We start from the raw sequence: 19,324 nt of genomic DNA, 5'->3' as shown, positions 1-19,324 counted from the left end.
GATATTGAGTGGTATTTCTCTGCATGTCTGTTATGTCATAAAGTATCAACGTATAGAGGGGTGTCCTATTTTCACCAGAATTGGACATCTCTTCACGGTTCTTAATCACAATGGATGTGTTTACTGATGTGATGTGATGTGAACATAAACCGCAGTACATCGGCACATGCAGCTCTACGTAATGGAAAACATAAGTGGAAACGAGCTATACTGTGATCATGATGGTTGCAACAGTCGTACTGACTTCTGCTGTTTTGTTTTCAAGCATACTCAACAAACTCACGCCTGAGAAGTTTGACAAGCTATGCCTTGAGCTCCTGAACGTGGGCGTAGATTCAAAACTCGTCCTTAAAGGAATCATCTTGCTGGTAAGTGTGGCTCTCTATTCTTCAGCACTCTGCTAAATGGAAATTTATTCATCCATTTTGGCAGGCTGCAAAGACTGACTCATAAACCCCGTACAATATATGTTTTAATCACCTGTAGTCCATTCCTGCCCCCCCTGGTTTAGATTGTAGACAAAGCCCTAGAAGAGCCGAAATATAGCTCACTTCTATGCTCAGCTATGTCTGCGCTTGGCAGAGGACGCACCAAACTTTGATGGCCCTTCATCTGAGATCCAAACATCCAAAAGCAGAGCACAGTAAGTGGATCTTTTCGCATTTTCACCAACACCTGAATACATTGTCGAGCCTCTTGTACATCTGTTCTGTATTTTGCTTGGTTTGTGACAATGTAAACGCAATGGGTTATTTCATCTCAAGAAAACATGCTTTGTTATCTCAATAATGGGTATTTCTTTATATAAAGACAGTATAAACAGCTCTTAGTTTAATTTAGTCAGTTTGTCAGTTAAATTCTTATTTTATGCATACTAAATTTGTATTTTATGCAAAATTCCGATTATCCAATTATTAAGAGGATCATTCACAATTGTGACCCTATATAACTTTGTAAAACTGCTTTTGAAAAACCCAATAATTATCTATTGTCATTCTTCTGTAATTTAAACTTCATAACAGACATACTTTCTCTTTAAATTTTGTTGTCTGGACTAGTGTGGTGATTGCAGCAAACAAAACATGTTTATGCTCTGACTCGACGGATCCTCCCCAGCTGTCAGGATAGTGACGTTGAAGGTTAAAATCACATACAATTAAATGAACCAGATGCTCCTTTTCAAACTCTGTAATTATAGGCATAGAAAGTGATGGTTATTGTGACAAACTGACCTTAGGTTCATTTCTTTCATTATATTGAGAACAAACAAGCATTGTCTTGAGTAACTAAATGTCATTAAATAAATGTAGTTGTCAGGCACTCACCCTGGTGACTTGCACAACATCTAAACCAGTGTCATTTTTTTGCTCTTCCAGACCTTCAGAAGACTGCTGATTTCCAAGCTTCAAGATGAATTTGAAAACCGCACCAGAAATGTTGAAAGTAAGTCTTGGAATAGAAGCAGAATCTGGTCACTTGTGTCACCACAAACTACATCCTAACTGCAATTCTTTTTCCAGTCTATGACAAACATGACAACCCTCTTACTTCTGAGGAGGAAGAGCAGCGTGCCATTGCCAAGATCAAGATGCTTGGCAACATTAAATTCATCGGGGACTTGGCAAAACTCGACCTCATCCATGAATCTATCCTTCATAAGTGCATCAAAACAGTACGTGCAATGCTCAGGCCTTTACATTAAAACACAAGTGTTGGCATCAAAAGAAACATGCATTCTTCAGAGACCAAAACATGGAACTGAGTCTGACCTCTAACCCCCTCTCCTCTCTTAAATTTTCTCTGAAGCTTCTGGAAAAGAAGAAGAGAGTCCAGCTCAAGGATATGGGGGAGGATCTGGAGTGCCTCTGTCAGATAATGAGAACAGTGGGGGCCGAGACTCGACCATGAGAAAGCAAAGGTAGGAAACGGAGGCCATGTGACAACATCAAAAACATCAAATTTAACCGTGTTTACATGCTTGAGAAAATGCTCTTTGCAGTTGCGTATGCAAAGAAAACCTATAAGCCTTTTAAATATGTAGAAAAAGAAACTAATGATTATGGGTAATGACGGAAAGAGTTCTTGCTTCAAAATAAAAAAATACTGCATGAGCAATGGGAACAAAATCTTTCAAAGTCAAGGTATTTATTTTTTTAGGTTGTTTAATAGCATAACTAAATAATATTATAAGAATATGAATGAATGAATAAATAAGATGATAGGTAAGGTCTCTTTGTATCTCCAGTATCTTTGTACCAGTATCTCTCTGGTGTTTTTATGTGCTGATACAAACTTGTGGTGCTGCATGATGTCGATTTATTTACACAATAAATATTTGTGCCCAGTGTGACTGAGCTTAAAATCCAAAATATCATCATCTAATGTCGGCAGCTTTTTGGACATCGACCCGTTTGTTGGCATCCATTTCCACTTGGCCTGACACGTGACCAGCCTATTTCATGATTGTATTAAGTGTGCTGCAGGACCGTGCTTCCATCCGTCACATTACTCTCTCCTTCCTCTCCAGTCTTAATGGATCAGTACTTTGGCCGTATGCGATCCTTAATGAACAACAAGGAGTTGCCCGCTAGGATCCGCTTCCTGCTCCAAGACCAGTGGAACTGCGAGAAAAACTGGGTCCCCCGCAAGGCTTTCATCGACAACGGACCAAAGACGATTAACCAGATCCGTCAGGATGCAGTGAAAGTGAGTGTGGTCAGACTGTGGCAACGATGAATAATTAAAGTGAGATTAGAAGCAGAGGTTAAGATGTGAGGAAGCCCATCTCACTCTCCTCGCACTTTACAAAGCATTAGCAAGCAGTTGATTTCAGTGTGAGTCAGCAGGACGTTGTCTTTACAATTACATTCTGCACCAGTTGACTTTTTTTTTTTAAATGAACAGAGAAAAAATAAAGAAAACCAGCCAGCCAAGCAATAGGTGAACCACAAGTAGCCGTTTTATTCTTTAAGACACTTGAAACCCTTTTTCAGACATGCATTATGCAGCAGAAACAGTGTCATAAACATTAGTTTTGTGTCTTTCTGAAGTAAGATATTTCTTCTCATTCCAGATCAAAATTATTTTGACTCTTTGAAAGGTGTTGATCATGGCGTCATTTTGAGTAATTGACTAATCAATTCATGCTCATCCCTGGCTGTGACTTAACTAGTGCCTTAAGATTATTTTGTATTGTGTGTCAGATATTTTTTTTTTATTGCAAAGCCTATCATAGTGCAGACTTGAGATCCCCTGATTGGTACATTATGCTTCATTTTTTATATCACCATAACAAACGCACAATCAGAAATGAAAAGAAAACAACATTAATATAAGGAGGAAAAAAAAGATAATTTTGTGTTGTGATCTGGTATTAGATAAATCAAACGGGGCAAATAATTGGGTGGAATTACTGTATGGTATCACATTACTATACAAGGTGGTGAAACTCCTTACCTGTTGCATAAAGTAACAACAGACAAGTGTGAAACTCTACATTTTCCACGTTGACATGGTCTTAAACGATCTGCCCTTTAGGGCGTTGCAGCAAAAAGTGTCTCACCGACATACGATCACACTAAAGTGCAGATTACATGTGGATCGAGAGGCCAAACTTGGGGAAGACGGCATTTGTTTAAATGTTTGTATTAATGACCAGACCTGAGCCTCTTTTTGAAAACCGCCCTGTTGTTGGTATGAAGGTCTGAGGCTGTGTTTCTTAGGACTGTAAAAATCCTGTTGTGACACTAGTTGTGGTGGTTGTGTGTAGGATTGGGTGTTTTCATCCCAGCACCCATGTCTCAGGGGATGAGGATGGATTTCTTCCTGGAAAGCCCCTTCATGCCCAACAGAATGAAGCTGGACAGGGAGACTCTCGGGGGATTGGCTGACATGTTTGGACAGATGCCAGGTACCTTCTTAAACTTTTTGTTGCTGCTTTTTTTCTGTGCTGAAAATCGTCTTTAATTCATGTTTGTGTTAAATAGCAGCATTTCCACTGTAAGGTTTAGCTGTGGCGCTGCCTTACTAACCACACCATACATTTGATACAAAAAAAATCATCACTGTCGCATTAGACTTATACATATGCATAATATATAATAGGCCTGTTTACATCTTTTTGACGTAAACCATTCAGTAATGAAACCTGTTTGTACTGAATTTACCCGTTTATTTCTCATTTACTATGTTAAATTTAACTTTATTTGGATATTCAAAACTACACAGTTAATGGGGGGAAAAAATAATACGGATGTAAAACCAGAATGCTATGTGCTGTACCAAATGTACCCACATAGTGCACAAGTGCGGAAACACCGGAAGTACAAAAATAATACAGGGGTAAAAATTGTTTGTGATACCACACCTTTCTGAGGTAAACGGAAGATCAGTACATGAAGGGATTTTTTTCTACACTGAGTAGGCCTACTTATTGAATAAGTAAGACAGAAACTGTCAGATCCACACGCGCAATCCCGCTCCCCCGGATGACACACCGCTACACCAAGAGATCAATTCCACAGGAAACACTGAATAGAATGTAAATTATGTTACATCAGCTCTGAAGAATGTTTAACGTATGCATTTCTCCTTCTGGGATTGAACTCTTTATCCTGTGTCTCACAGGCAGTGGGATTGGAACTGGCCCGGGGGTTATTCAGGATCGGTACTCACCCACTATGGGACGCCATCGCACCAACCCTCTCTTCAACGGCCACAGTGGCCACATCGCCCCTCCACCTCAGTCACAGTTTGACATGGGGCCCAAGTCTTTTGTTAAGTCCAACCAGGTAATTATTAGATGGAAACACTCAAGGCTCGAGATCAATGATTGATAACGAGTCCTGTCTGCATAGTCTTTTTCATGACCTCCATCTTTATGTGAATCTTGAAAGGTTCAGAACCAGCATTTCCTCAACCAGAACCAGAACCACATCGCCCAGCAGCAGGTCCAGTCCAAGGACATGCCTCCACGATTCAGCAAGAAAGGACAGCTCAATGCAGATGAGGTAAATGGATGCTAAGCGGTCTGGTACACCCAGTCTTGTAAAGTGTTGGTACCTAGGGTACAGGGGCTGACACTGATTCAAATTGGAACTTAATCCCCTACTACCCATAATGGAAGGTTCATACAAGCTAAACCCAGTAATGTCAAAACTGTGAACATTCTTGATTGGACAGAAACAAAACAAAGATGCATGTTTGTCGTAGTAATAGTCTTCAAACAACCAGCACTAAGTTTAATTCACCGCTTTAGACAGATCATTATCTTAATTATTATTTAATTTTTCTTTTTGATCTGTGGTGTAAGCACTTGGTAGATATTAAGAGTTAAGTTTATTTGAATATTTTATTTTACCACTTTGGAATCAAAATGAATTGGAAGCAGATTCAGTGATGGATAAAGGTCTGTAGACACACACCCTTACTGGTACCACATGAAATGCACAAGGCAGTATTTCAGTTGTTTTACTGTCGTCATCTTGTGAGTCTTCATGCCCAGTGATTATAAAAAGACGCGTTATTCTGAGGGTTACAACCCGCTGCCAGTCTGTTCTCTTACTTCTACTCTGTCTTTTGTGCTTATCCATCTCTCCTCTCCTTTGTCCTCTTCCTCCTCTGTTTTTCTAACTGGTGGCTGGTCCGCTGACTGCGATTATGAGATATGAGGGCATGAGTTTGTGTACATGTACAACTGATAAATTTGATGACATTCATGTCTAATCTTTCCTCTGTGGCCTTTGTATGGCACTGCTCCTGTTCCACAGATCAGCCTCAGGCCTGCTCAGTCATTCCTCCTCAACAAGAACCAGGTGCCCAAGCTCCAACCCCAGATTCCTACCATGATGCCCCCCAGTGCCCAACCCCCACGCACCCAGACCCCTCCTCTGGGGCAGGTAAGAATCAGATTCCACTTTTCAGTTAAACTTCAGCTCACTTCGGTCTTATACAATGAACACAAAGGCAAAAACATGAGATAACATGACTTGTGAGTAAATAAAACTGTTGTCAGTTTATTTGAGCTGTAGCCGGGTGGTAAAAATACAACCTCTGTTCAGCCCCCACAGCTTGGCCTGAAGACCAACCCTCCGCCCATCCAGGAGAAGCCTCAGAAGACGAACAAGAAACCACCTCCTGCCAAGGAGGAGCTGCTTAAGATGACTGTAAGCAAAGCTGCCAAGTTTATAGTTGGTACTGGTTTTGGCCTTGCTGTATTCTGGAGGAATGTGTAAATAATGCAAAATGATTTCACATCCTAGTTTAGTCATTTTAATGTCCTAGCTGGAATAAACATCGTCCAGAAACAGTCAGTAATTATATCCCCAAAACTGAGTTTCAGGGATATAATGGTTTTACCACGTCTGCTGGAGCTAGATCTGCCGCCGGATCTCCTTGATGTTTTGGCGACAACTAGGACAGATTTGGTTGGATTTCTTCTCCCTTGATAACCAACATAGAGGACCCCTAGTGGAAGAACCCTATCGATTTCAGCTTCTCCATGAGTATAATAAGTCATCCAAATGGGGACACTTTAGTTGAAAATCAGTTTTTTGGACATAAATCAAGCAATAGGCTGATTGAGATCAAATTTGGTTCATATTGATCGTTTTAGGCAGGGCACACGCTTAAAGATAATCGGGCTGTTTTTGTCCCGATTTTCCCCTTTCCCGACCAAGGATGGCAAATGCCAGATTATTTTATGTTTTATAAGATTATCCTGTGGTCTGAGGTCTAAGAGTGAATTTGTCCCAATAATCAGCTCCGAAACAGGCCATACTATGTTTCTTCTTCTTAGTTTTTGTTAAATCACATTTGATCACATGACATTTCTGACTTGGGCGACTGGATTCTAGATGGGTGGTGGGACAGAATTGTTATGTGTTTGGTGTGCTGTGTTGAGATTATCGGAGCACACCACACACAGTACGATCAAAACTGTTCAATTCCTGATTTTTATTTTTTTTTTTTTTGTCTTCATATGTGGGGTCTGTACCAGATAAAAAATCTCTTCAGATTGAGAAAATCCTTTGGTGTGTACCCCACCTTACAAATGTCCATTTTCTGTCTACCATCCAGAGTTCATATAGGGTCATTTTCATTCACTAGGTGGACTTTTCTGGGAAAAATTGGTTCTCTGACCATTATTCTGCCACTATCAGGTCCATGTAGTGCAAACTGAGTTCATATTAATTGTATAACAATTATGGATAGATTTATTTATATATCTATATATATATATATATATATATATATATATATATATATATATATATATATCTATATCAGGGGATTTCAGGGATATGCCCTTGCTGTCAGCCCCTTACAGCGTAAGCTTCATTATACAGACCAAGTCTCCCAAAATAATAAAAATTAATGCTGTGCTAAAAATTACATCTACATATTTAGGTTTATAGAACAGGGGAGCAGAGGAATTTTGAGTTCTGTATCACTTGAACAGGTCCGACGCTTTGTCTGTGTTTTCAAGGTGCCATACAAGAAAATGATTGTGAAAGTAAAAAGATTGAATAATGACTTGTAAAACATGACATTTTCTTATCAGCATTTAAATTAAGTACAAACATTGCAGCTCATCTCTGACTGCCTCCCAATTTTCATCAAATTCCCTCTTTTCACACATCAGCCCAAGATGCTTGTATTTAACATTCTACAGCAATTCGTTTGAAGATCTGAGGTGGTGGGTGGAATGGTTTTTCTAGAATTACTGATACTTATTTGGAGGAAGGCCTCAGTCATAAAACAATGTAATCAATCCTCAGATTAATCTGTATTGAGCGGAACTGATGAATGTATCAGGAAGAAAACTGACTTCTACCATCAGATCTAGTGGAATAGACCCATTCTGACAGAATACCATTTACTCTAACTTTTGAAAAGTACATGTTATCAATATCTACAGTTCAGTTTAGAAATAGCCAGCCATTTCCAAGATGATATTGGCTGGAATGTGTTAAACATGGATGAGAAGTCCAAAAGGTAGTCTGGCGGAAAACCACTTGGATGAACGTTTTGTAATGTTTGCATAGAGTATGTCCAGAAAACAAGTTGGATCATCAGTGTATCTTTTTTTTTTTTTTTTCCGAGCCTAAAACAAATGGTCAATATCAAGAGTAGAACCTCTCTGGAGAAAAACAGAGAGCAGATTATTAATAGCATTTTTTTTTTTCTCATACTTGATGATGAGCTCATTTCTTTTCACTCTGACCCTTCAGGAGGCGATCATGACTGACTACTTGAACAGTAAGAACCTGACTGAGGCTGTGAGTGGTGTGCGTGACATGAAGGCTCCCAAACTTTCCTGCCAGAGATGCCTCAGTAAGATCATCGTGTGCTCCCTGGACCGTCCGGATGAGGACAAGGAGCACGCCAGCACACTGATCCACACGCTTCGCACTGAAGGCCTCATCACTGGAGAGAACTTCATGCAGGCAAGACAGCATTAATTACTGTAGCACAAACAAGGCTTCTGAGGGTCCCTAAAGTCCAGTAATCTAAATATTATGCCCATGTCAGTTGTATTTTTTTTTTTTTTTTTTTAAATGCATGTTAATGTTGCAGTTCATTTTTACAGGTTTAAAAATGTTTTTATTACACTAATATTGCTTTTTCAATGCACTAACTATAGTCACTATCCAGTGTATTTTGAGGAAAAATGTGTTTTCATCACACTAAAACTACAAACTAGAACCACATAATGGATGACAAAGCAGTGTGCAGTTGGCGTAGCCTGTTGTGATTCATGACCTAATGTTTCATCAAACTAAAAAATGGTGTTTCCTTAGTTTGATATCTGACTTAAAATTGCATTTAGAAAAGCTGTAGCATCTTCAAACTTGAATTGAATGTGCAGAAACCTTGAGGAACTTCTGTTCTGTCCCCTGAGTCTCATTTTTGTGGTGATTGTTCTTGTCATTGCAGGCTTTCCTTAACGTCCTGGACCAGTGCCCTAAGATCGAGGTGGACGTCCCCTTAGTGAAGTCCTACCTAGCCCAGTTTGCGGCACGGGCCATCATCGCAGAGCTGGTGAGCGTGGCGGAGCTGGCTCACCCCCTGGAGAACGGCACCCACTTTCCCTTGTTCCTGCTCTGCCTGCAACAGGCGGCCAAACTGAAGGACCGAGAGTGGCTCACAGACCTGTTCCAGCAGAGCAAGGTCAACATGCAGAAGATGCTCCCAGGTACGCCCTGGCACTTACCTTTGTAACTGACAGTTATTTAGTAGTTTTATTTTTATTTGAGGACATGACTAGATATAATTCTGTATTCATCAGACTGTATAACAGCTGCGTGGCTTGAATTACATCTGGCTCTGAACATACTTTTTTAATCTGATCAGTTTCACCCACTTGCACACCTGTTACTTTATTTATAATTATTACGATTTGTCATTTTTAGTCTCTAACATTTTTATATTTTCTTCTCCTTATTTTTGTGTTGCATTTGATGCTTCTTGCCTTGTGCTGCCTTACATTTGATGAATAAAGCATATCTTATTTTAATGTAGTTTTAATGTTCGTGATATTTAAAGGTGCGGGAGAATTTCGTCACCAATTTTTCATCTATAAAACCCCAGTCACAGGTTAAGTATCACGAATCTATAAGTCTTTCTGTGATTACTCACCTGAATCTCTTCCCTCACGATGAACAATTTCGAAGTGTATTCCACCATAAACAAACCATTTGTTTACAAACAGAGCCAGTAGGTAACTCGGGCATCTTCGGAATTTTGTCGGGACGTGCACTGTGGGAAGTGGAGGTTGGTGCAGCTTCGCGACAGTGGCACCGGTAGTGCAACCATATGATATCATATGGCTGCAACAAGTGATGTGGATACAGCTAGAGGGAAGCGGAGCTCCAGCCGTTTCCGCGTCATGCTTGTTGCAGCTGCTGCTGCCAGGCAGAGCTCTGCTTGCTCCGCTTCCCTTCAGCCATTTCCACGTCGTGTTTGTTGCAGCCATATGATATCATATGGTTGCACTGCCGCTGCCAGGCGGCTGCGTGAACCTCCACTTCCCACAATGCATGTCGCAAAAAAATTCCGAAGATGCCCGAGTTACCTACCGGCTCTGTTTGTAAACACATGGTTTGTTTATGGTGGTGTACACTTCAAAATTGTTCACCGTGAGGGAAGAGATTCAGGTGCGCAATTACAGAAAGACTTGAGGATTCGTGATACTCAGGCTATGACGGGGGTTTTACAGATTTGATGAAAAATTGGTGATGAAAGTCTCCCACAGCTTTGAGAAAAGCCTTGTTTTTATAGAAGCTGAAAAAGCTGGCATGACATCAAATGATTAACCAGCCCACTACCTACTGAAGGTTCTACGTGTCACCACAGATCATTAAAAATTTGGAGAAAATGAAGCTGTTTTTAACTGTTAGTTTTAGATTGCGTGTGTTCATTCAATAATGCTTTCTCTGTTAATTTTAGTTTTGGTTTTTGTTGTCACTAATAACCTGGATTACTGACTTGTCAATGCCAGAAATCGACCAGAACAAGGACCGCATGCTGGAGATCCTAGAGGGGAAGGGCCTGAGCTTCCTGTTCCCGCTGCTGAAGCTGGAGAAGGAGCTGCTGAAGCAGATTAAAGGCAGAACCCCTCTCCACAGTCCATCTACAAGTGGATTAAAGACAACATCTCGCCCAAGCTTCACACTGACAAAGGATTTGTCAACATCCTCATGACCAGGTAAACAATCCAGAAATATTTTGTTCTCAAAATATATTCACAACCTACCCTAAGACTTAAATGAAACACTTACATACAGTTCACATTGGTCTTATTGTTCTCCTGGTTTGTTAAGGCAAGAATTGGCACAGAAATCTTAAAGCTGCAGGAGACTTTGTCACCAGTTTTTCATCAAATCTGTAAAACCCAAGTCATATAACCTAAGTATCATGAATCTGTTAGTCTGTCTGTAATTACTCACCTGAATGTCTTCGTTCACGGTGAACAATTTCGAAGTCCACTACACCAAAAACAACCCATTTGTTTACAAACAGACTGGTAGGTCAGTTGGTCATCTTCGGAATTTTGCTGCGACATGCATTGTGGGAAGCAGAGCTCCAGCCGTTTCCTACGTCGTGTTTGTTTGCAGCCTGGCAGCTGCCACTGTCAGGCTGCCATAGTGCAGCTGCGCGAACCTCCACTTCCCACAATGCATGTCGCCAACAAATTTTCGAAAATGCCTGAGTTACCTACCGGCTCTGTTTGTAAACAAATGGATTGTTTATGGTGGAGCAGACTTGAAATTGTTCACCATGAGGGACAGATTCAGGTGGGTAATCACAGCAAGACTTACGGATTTGTGATACTTAGGCTATGCCTCAGGTTTTAGAGATTTGATGAAAAATTGGTGATGAAAGTCTTCCACAGCTTTAAGATGTCCTGCCCGGCATTTTCACTGAGAGACTAATGCAAAAAAACATTTTAGTAGTTAGAGTTTAACCTCTGATTTGGTCTAATTTGATGGATGCGTGCGTGCACACACACACACACACCTTGGGTTCCATAGTAACCACTACAGGAATCTTTGCCCAGTAGAGTCTCTTCCACAGGAACACCACCTGTTGGCAGTTCTCGTCAACAGTTTCAACATAATTTCCCATCCTACTGAACTTGTAGTTTTGGTACATAATGCTTTTTGGAGGTCTTGCTCACAGTTCATTGTACAGCAGCACTATGGCAGTTAGGCTCCATGGTGGTAAATATGACCAACTCTGTGGGAAATGGATTTACAGATAACTGGAAGGAGGTAACTCAGACAGACATCAATACAAACATGTGCCCTCTGATTTTAACTGGTGTATACACCTCCAGAAATGAATCTGCCAGCAGTTTATGGGACACAGAGTATGATTGGACAATTTTGACCCCTCGGCCACTGGAAGGCAGGGGTGTTGTCCGTACCCTACGGTGTCTGTGTCCATCATTGTCAATGTGATTACTCTTCACCAAATGTCCGATCTCCCTCATATTTGATATTTAGTTGCAAGTTGGGAAGTTCTTTGACAAGTGCCTTGGGCATTGACCTTCATTTTCAAAGTCAGATCAGGGTTGATGCCTCAAATTTAACTTTCAGCAGTTGTCAATGTGATTACTCCATCATTCTATCAGCTTCGTGTTTGATATTAGGAGAAACTTGGGAGTTCTCTTGCAATCCACTTGACCTTCATTTTCAAGGGTTGAAATGTCGTATTTGGATGTCAGTGCATGTTCATGGGGGCAATAAATGATGAATGGAGGTCCAAAACTGGTAATGGTCACAAGGACTTAAATTGATGAAAAAATGTGACACAAGTACTGATAATATGTGTATTACAGTTTTTACCCCCTGGCCGAGGGGGTATTGTAATCGCTTGTCGTCCGTCAGTCTGTCTGTCCATTCAACGACATAATCTCAGCTGAAGAATGCATTGAGATATCGTCACCAAATTTATGCTGTGGATGCATCTGGCATGGGCTAGAAGAATATTAAAAATGGGTGACCCTGACCTACTTTTTTTAAGGTCAAATCTCCTTGTGCAGTTATAATATCTGAGTACTTTCAATATGAATATGTCTAATCAGTTCTACACAAAGACAATCTAAATTATAGGGCAGGAACTTTCAACAGAATCTTGCATTATATTTGCCCGAGGGGATTAAAAGTGCGCAGCACATTGTGTTTATGATGAGTTTGAGGTGTGAGTCTTTATGGAATGGTCCATTTGACCAAGAACACAACATGAGGGTAATAGACCAAAATAAAAAGGGCTTTATAAAGAACTATTACTTTGAGTTATACACAATACTTTATATTTCTGAACTTTTTTAATCCATGCCACTGATTTGTAAGACAGATAAATCTTCAAAACAAACTGTTTTGCAAAAAGAGAATTAGCAAACCCAATTTTAACACTGATGGACCTTAAACTGAAAATAAAGTTGCAGAACAGTAAAAATAATGAACTAACCAACCAGTTGCCATAGTTGGAATTTGGCTTAAGATTTGACAGTAAAGAAACCACGGCAGTGCCGTTGTACCTGTTCACGTAAATACACTGAAGACCCAGTGATGGTGTAAAAGTCCTTTAGTTTGACTACCTGCCTCCTTGTCCTCTCCAGTTTCCTTCAGTACATCTCCCAGGAGCTGTGTATGGCGGAGGGTGACGATCAGTTGGCGGCGCCACCCAAAGAGCAGCTGGAGCAGGAGAAACAGCTGCTGCTGGCCTTCAAGCCCGTCATGCAGAAGTTTCTGCACGACCATACTGAGCTGCAGGTCAGCGCCCTGTACGCCCTGCAGGTGCACTGCAATGCCAGCAGCTTCCCTAAAGGTAACGTGATGCAAATCATCCACAAACACTGGATGAACAGTGTTATGCTGTGTTCCAGGCAACCATACCTGGTGTTTTTCCAGCCTTCAGCCAGTGAAAATGCACTGGAATGGCAGTTAGACCTGTGACTTCCCACCCATGAACTCGTACTAGATAGATGTACTCCCATTTCTGTGCTCTGATGTCACACAGCCTGTGAAACAACAATGGCGGCCCCCATGGATGTGGTGTTTATGCAAATTGTTTATTAAACGAGGTATCGCTCTAATGTTATTTATCCGCAAATGTTCTGCATAATCAGCAGCTACTCTAGTGTTAGCTAGTGTTCAGTCCACTGAGTGAAAGAATAAATTAATACCAAATATGTATTTAAATAACGGAACATAAAAGGCATAACAGCTTCTCTTGCCTCATGTCCCGTTTTTCCTCCTCTGTTTCCCTCAAACAAGCAAGGAGCAAACACCTCTGGAAAAGAAAGGATTGTGAATGAGTCTAAGCCCCGTATGGTCCACCATGCTGGTTTGATATCTAGCTCCCACAATTCCTTGCCTCAGGCAGTTTGGCGTGGCTTACTTGGAATGTTGCAAAGTCGTGGCTTGAAGTTGTGACTTAAGGGTTCAAAACCTGCCTGGAACACAGAATGAGAATTGCATTAAAAATGGACTAGTTCCACCAGAAACGTTAAAAGAATATAAAGATTTGTCTTCATTGTAGGCATGCTGCTGCGCTACTTTGTCAACTTCTACGACATGGAGATCATCGAAGAAGAAGCCTTCCTTGCATGGAAAGAAGACATTACCCAAGAATTCCCTGGAAAGGAAAAGCATTATTCCAGGTACAGTGACGCTGAGTGACGTGGTTCCCAGTAATGAAATCCACAGCAGTTAAACATGGGGATGGTAGCATCTGCCAGAACAGACAGTAGAAATGACATGCTGTAGCTGTCCGTTCCCTTTGGCATAAAAAATAAAGGTTATTTTATCTTTAATTTTGCAGAGATGACACATTTCAGCAGGTGCAGGTTGAAGTAGGGAGTTGACAGTTGGCTAACCTTTAGTCTTTGGCTGCTATAACATCAGATTGTCCAACTTGATGAAGGTCCATGTGAATATATCTGGGCCTGGCCCAGTGGTACCGGATGGACAGCTGCACTACATTTCTGTTTGCCCTTTCACAACTATTTATGGTAGAAAGATGAATGATACTCATTTGCAGTGAATAATGAGCACTTTTAGATGTGGACTGAAAAAAAGGTTTTAACCTAATTTTTCTGGCTTAAAAATAATAAAAACCCCTCGGTAATGGATTGATGGAAAATTAACATCTGTTTTTGACCACTTTATAAAACAAAGTGTGGTTCCTGTTCCTGTTGGTCCTCTAGGGTGTCCATTTTACAAAACTGTAAACAGTTTGTATTTATTCAATATATAATGGCATAATATAGCAAGAGTTTTGCTAAGTGTTTCTGTAACGGATGGACAAGAGAGAAGAATTACAAGTTTCAGTTTGTTCAGCATATTTTTTAGTCTATACATTGCATATATAATGTGTACAACATCAAATACCTCAATAAACTAATTTAATACATTTTAACATACTGTATATTTTATCTCAGTTTATTAGATATTTGTAACCGCTGTAAAAGCGTAGCAAAGGTTTTTAAATGGACCTTCCAACTTATAAGTATGATATAGGTCCAATAGTAGAGGATCACAGTTACGCTATGAACTGCACTCACAAAGAATGCTAATATACATTTATGCTGAGTATAATGCCATCTTAGTATTTTTAAAACCATTTTTCTAAAATTAACTTGTGTTGGACACAATGTACTGTCAAAATATAGAAGTCTTCAGAAGATGATTTTAAATTTTATTTTTTGATCTACAGTTGCAGAAAAAGGTATTAGACTATCAAAACTCACCAAAAACAATGGTTATGCAATCAAGTACTAAATCCTGTGTTTATCATGACTAAAACAGACAAAAGAAAACATGGAATGACTAAAACCACTGTTTTTGGCAGTACAGTGCTATATATATTGATGTAAGAACTGAAGTGATTTTGGTTATTAAGAAAACATGGGAAATGGATAGATATGAGCTCTGAAATTAAACTACTATGAGCTATTTTTGTTATCATTATATTTGTCCAAAACAAATGTACCTTCAGCTGTAACAAGAAATTGAAGAAAACAAGGGTGGTCTAATAATTTTTTCCACGACTGTAGATGTTAACCTTCCCTGGCCAGCCCATTTATTTTTTAAATGTAGAAAGCCATTTAATATTTTACTGGTTACAAACAGAGTTAATACAGCAGCATGTACAGGGTTGGACAAAATAATGGAAACACCTTAAAAAATCAACAAAATATAATTTAATATGGTGTAGGTCCGCCTTTTGCGGCAATTACAGCCTCAATTCTCCGAGGTATTGATTTCAAACAACTTGTGAATGGTTTCCAAAGGAATTTTAAGCCATTCTTCAGTTAGAATACCCTCCAACTCTTTTAGAGACGATGGCGGTGGAAATCGACGTCTTACTTGAATCTCTAAAACTGACCATAAATGCTCAATAATGTTGAGGTCTGGGGACTGTGCCGGCCATACGAGATGCTCAACTTCATTAGAATGTTCCTCATGCCATTCTTTAACAATTCTAGCTGTATGGATTGGGACATTATCATCTTGAGGTGAAGGTGTTTCCATTATTTTGTCCAACCCCTGTAGCTTTCCGAGAAAAAAACGACAGAGATTTTAAAATTTTTTAAAATTTATTTATTTAAAGCACACTAACTTTTTTAATAGCTGTTGCCAACTTTTCTTTTGCTGGTATCATCACTAGCTCTTTTTCAGGAAGCAAATCCGACAGGGTGATGCATGTCAAACTAGAAACTGAAACTTTGTAGAACTTTGTGGCCTTGTCTATTTATCTGGAAGGTGACATTTATGAAAAGACAGGAAATCCCTCACCACGTTGCTGCTGTATTTGAGTGCACTGCTACGAAATACGTAACAAGGACCAACCACGATTTTTGAGCCATAATTATCCCATGATCTCAAGAAAAGAAGACTTTTTTTTTTTTTTCCCTTTAATAGCGATAGAAATGAACCTGTTTACCAAAAGTAATGAACTTTATCTCAGATCGTGATAATGGTGACATTAAAAAACTGGAGCCTCTCTCCACCTCAGTTTATACATCTGACAGTGAACAGTTGGGAGGGAGCTGATTTTGATAATTCCCGTTTTCCTCTTAGGTCAACCAGTGGCTCACCTGGCTGGAAACCGCCGAGGAAGAGGAGTCTGAGGACGAAGCAGATTGAGATAAAAACCAAGCAGAAGTGTCATGATGTAGAAGATCAACCGTATCTTATTACACTCGCCTTTCCTTTGATTAAACTCCGTGCTTCATTAACCCACTACACGTGGCACTCGGCTGCTTCTGTCTCGCAAAAAAAAAATTCTAAAACCCTTGTACCTGTAGCCTCATGCGTTACCACGACGATAGGCTGGGAAGTGTCATCTGATCTGTTGCCTAATGGATGTTTGATTTTCTTTCTTTTATTTTTGGATCTGTATCCTGATCCAGCTACATGATTTCAGAAGTGGCTCAACCATGTGTTTCTTTTCTCTGACTGTATTAGGTTTGTAACTTTTTGTTTTCCATTGTATCGCATGTTTTTCATTTCCACTTTTTTTTTTTACTGAATTGAATTCCCCTTTTAGGCTTTATTTAAAAATGTGTAGGACTTCCCCTTGAGTAAATCAGATTAGCGCTGATCTTCGCTCATGCTAGTTGAAAGGTCTGGTCAGTGGCCTGCTTTGTGATCTTCACGTGGAGCCTGAACGAGGGTTCGACATTAATGTCCGCAGAACGGCTGTAGCCGCTCGGCATCAAAGGAAATCTGTGGCATTCAGCCTTTGTTTCTGAAAATACTATCGGGTCCCACTGAAGTGAGAGTGAAGCATAAGCTGGCAGAACATTTCATTAAGAATTAAGGTGTGTTAAGTGTTAAATCAGCCTTTTGCTTACCTGTTTTCCACTTCTTTTTTTTTTTTTTTTTTTTTTTAAATAAAAGTGCTCTTCATAATCACTTATGATGAGCATCTTCCTTTTTGTGGTTGTTTCTCCACAATTAGGAGCATTAAACCCCCCCCACATCCCCTTTATCTGTCCCTCTGTGTTGTCTTTTATTACATGAGTGGCTGCAATACTCATCATCCTCCAAATGTTAAATATTTTACAAAGTGTAATCATTGGTGTGCCGCCGTAATGTTTCAGAGTTGCCTGTGTTTCTACCTCTTAGTTAGATGGGCTTTTTTTTTCTGTTTTTGTGTGTGCTGGGATAATTACATCTAAGAAGAACCCAACAAATGCAGAAGTATTTGAATTAATCCTGGCCTCATTGCACAGTAAATTAATGGAAGCAGACTTTTTCTTTCCCATGAAGCTTCACATGGTTTACAAGTATTAATATTTAAGAAAACAAAGCGTGTTTTTAATAACCCCAAGGCTCTGCATCCTCTTTGAGAACCTGTTAAAACGTGACATGTAGAATTTCATCTCGTACCAAAATTCAGAGTGGAGCCTTTATTTGGAGAATGCGAAGAGCGCATTTTAATATCTTTAATGAATAGGTCAAACTAAATCTTGTTCCTCATCCTTGCTGGAAAGAAAAAAAAAAAAAAAATTAAAAGAAATTCTAAAAATCATCCACCTTCATTTAAATTGTGCTCACAAGCCATGTTAATGTTTAAGGCAATGGATTTGGATCATATTGTAAGGTTTTCATAATTATTGTGCACCTCTATTGCTTTAATGTCAATAAAGTCCACTACATGAGCACCAGAACAACTTCATTTATTATTTCACAGGTTTGTCTCCATATCAACATCGAAATGCTTCACACATTCACATCTAGAGGAGTTCTTTCTCATCTTTGAAGGTGTGAGAATGTGACGTGAAATGACCAAGGCCTTCGGTTTCTTGTCACTCCCTCATCATGTCAGGCAGCTGCAGAGTTTTCCCTCAAATCTTACAAACTAGTCCTGGTCTGTGGGGATCCAGAATACTCCACCACCTTTCTGCCTCTGCGTGAGGGGCCGAGTCGGGACGCTCGCCTCCAAAGGGGGGCAGCTCATCAAAGTGACCGGGCCCTGGACCCTTCCTGCTTGTGGAGCGCATGCCCTCAACATGGTCCTGTGTGAGATGGACAGAAGAGCTCAGTCACAGGCGTCTGTAGGTGATCTGGGTCCTCTTAAAGACCCTGATGGCATTAGGTTCGGATGAAATGATTGAACATGTCTACTTCCGTTTATATAGTGTTACTGAAAGTATAGTGGCATTTATTTATTCTTTCAAGTTTTTCCTGGAGCCACTGAGGCAGGGGGCATCAGTATCAGACAGCCAAGAAATAAGAATTAACTACATGAAATACAGACTTGGATTGCATGTGCAGCGTCTCTGAACCACAACACTCCCACACAGATAAATACACAGGCCAGTACTATTACACACATTTAAGTCAGCAGGATTTCATGCATTTTAAGTCAGAAGTATTGAATCCTGTTTAAGTCAGTATGTCGTATACTTCCTACTTTCGTCAATAGTGTTACATTCTATTTTAATTAGTACTGTAGTATTACATTCTATTAGAGCCAGTAGTATTACACATATTGTATTTGAGTCAGTAGTATTACACACATTTTACTGAAGTTGTATAGTACTACACACTTTCTACTTAAGTCGGTACATCACATTCTAGAGAAATCAGTCAAACTGAGGCTTCTGGCGGTAATGAGGTACCAGATGTCACCAAAAGCCCCTGACCAACACAGAAGGATCTACATGACAATTTATAACCATTTACTGGCTCAGAGGAGAAACAGTGTCCAAATTAAAGATCACATTTTACATTTGCTTGTTTTAAAGAGTAGAAATATTCACAAGAGTCGAAGAAACTGAATGTTCTCTTCTGTCAACCTTCAT

At 39.9% G+C, this 19,324-nt stretch overlaps 1 protein-coding gene and 1 non-coding gene across 2 annotated transcripts; both read left to right on the top strand.

The window, feature by feature from the left end:
• The first annotated feature begins 265 nt into the window (after window positions 1-265).
• On the top strand, window positions 266-16,796 carry eif4g2b (eukaryotic translation initiation factor 4, gamma 2b). The gene is given in 19 exon segments (XM_030137390.1): window positions 266-368; window positions 512-643; window positions 1,377-1,443; window positions 1,521-1,672; window positions 1,807-1,918; window positions 2,528-2,710; window positions 3,770-3,910; window positions 4,627-4,790; window positions 4,896-5,009; window positions 5,769-5,897; window positions 6,060-6,164; window positions 8,232-8,447; window positions 8,938-9,196; window positions 10,502-10,608; window positions 10,611-10,708; window positions 13,127-13,335; window positions 14,050-14,148; window positions 14,151-14,170; window positions 16,593-16,796. Coding segments are annotated over 16 exon segments (2,106 nt in total). The 5' UTR covers window positions 266-368; window positions 512-643; window positions 1,377-1,443; window positions 1,521-1,588; the 3' UTR covers window positions 16,659-16,796.
• LOC115421727 (small nucleolar RNA SNORD97) lies at window positions 5,496-5,675 on the top strand. The gene has a single exon (XR_003935742.1). It is a non-coding gene; the product is annotated as a small nucleolar RNA SNORD97 (small nucleolar RNA).
• Window positions 16,797-19,324: the final 2,528 nt, after the last annotated feature.

This window comes from Sphaeramia orbicularis, chromosome 6 (assembly GCF_902148855.1).
Source record: "Sphaeramia orbicularis chromosome 6, fSphaOr1.1, whole genome shotgun sequence".
Classification (NCBI taxonomy): domain Eukaryota; kingdom Metazoa; phylum Chordata; class Actinopteri; order Kurtiformes; family Apogonidae; genus Sphaeramia; species Sphaeramia orbicularis.
Note: the sequence above shows the minus strand (reverse complement) of the source record. Positions and strands in the feature narration are given on the sequence as shown.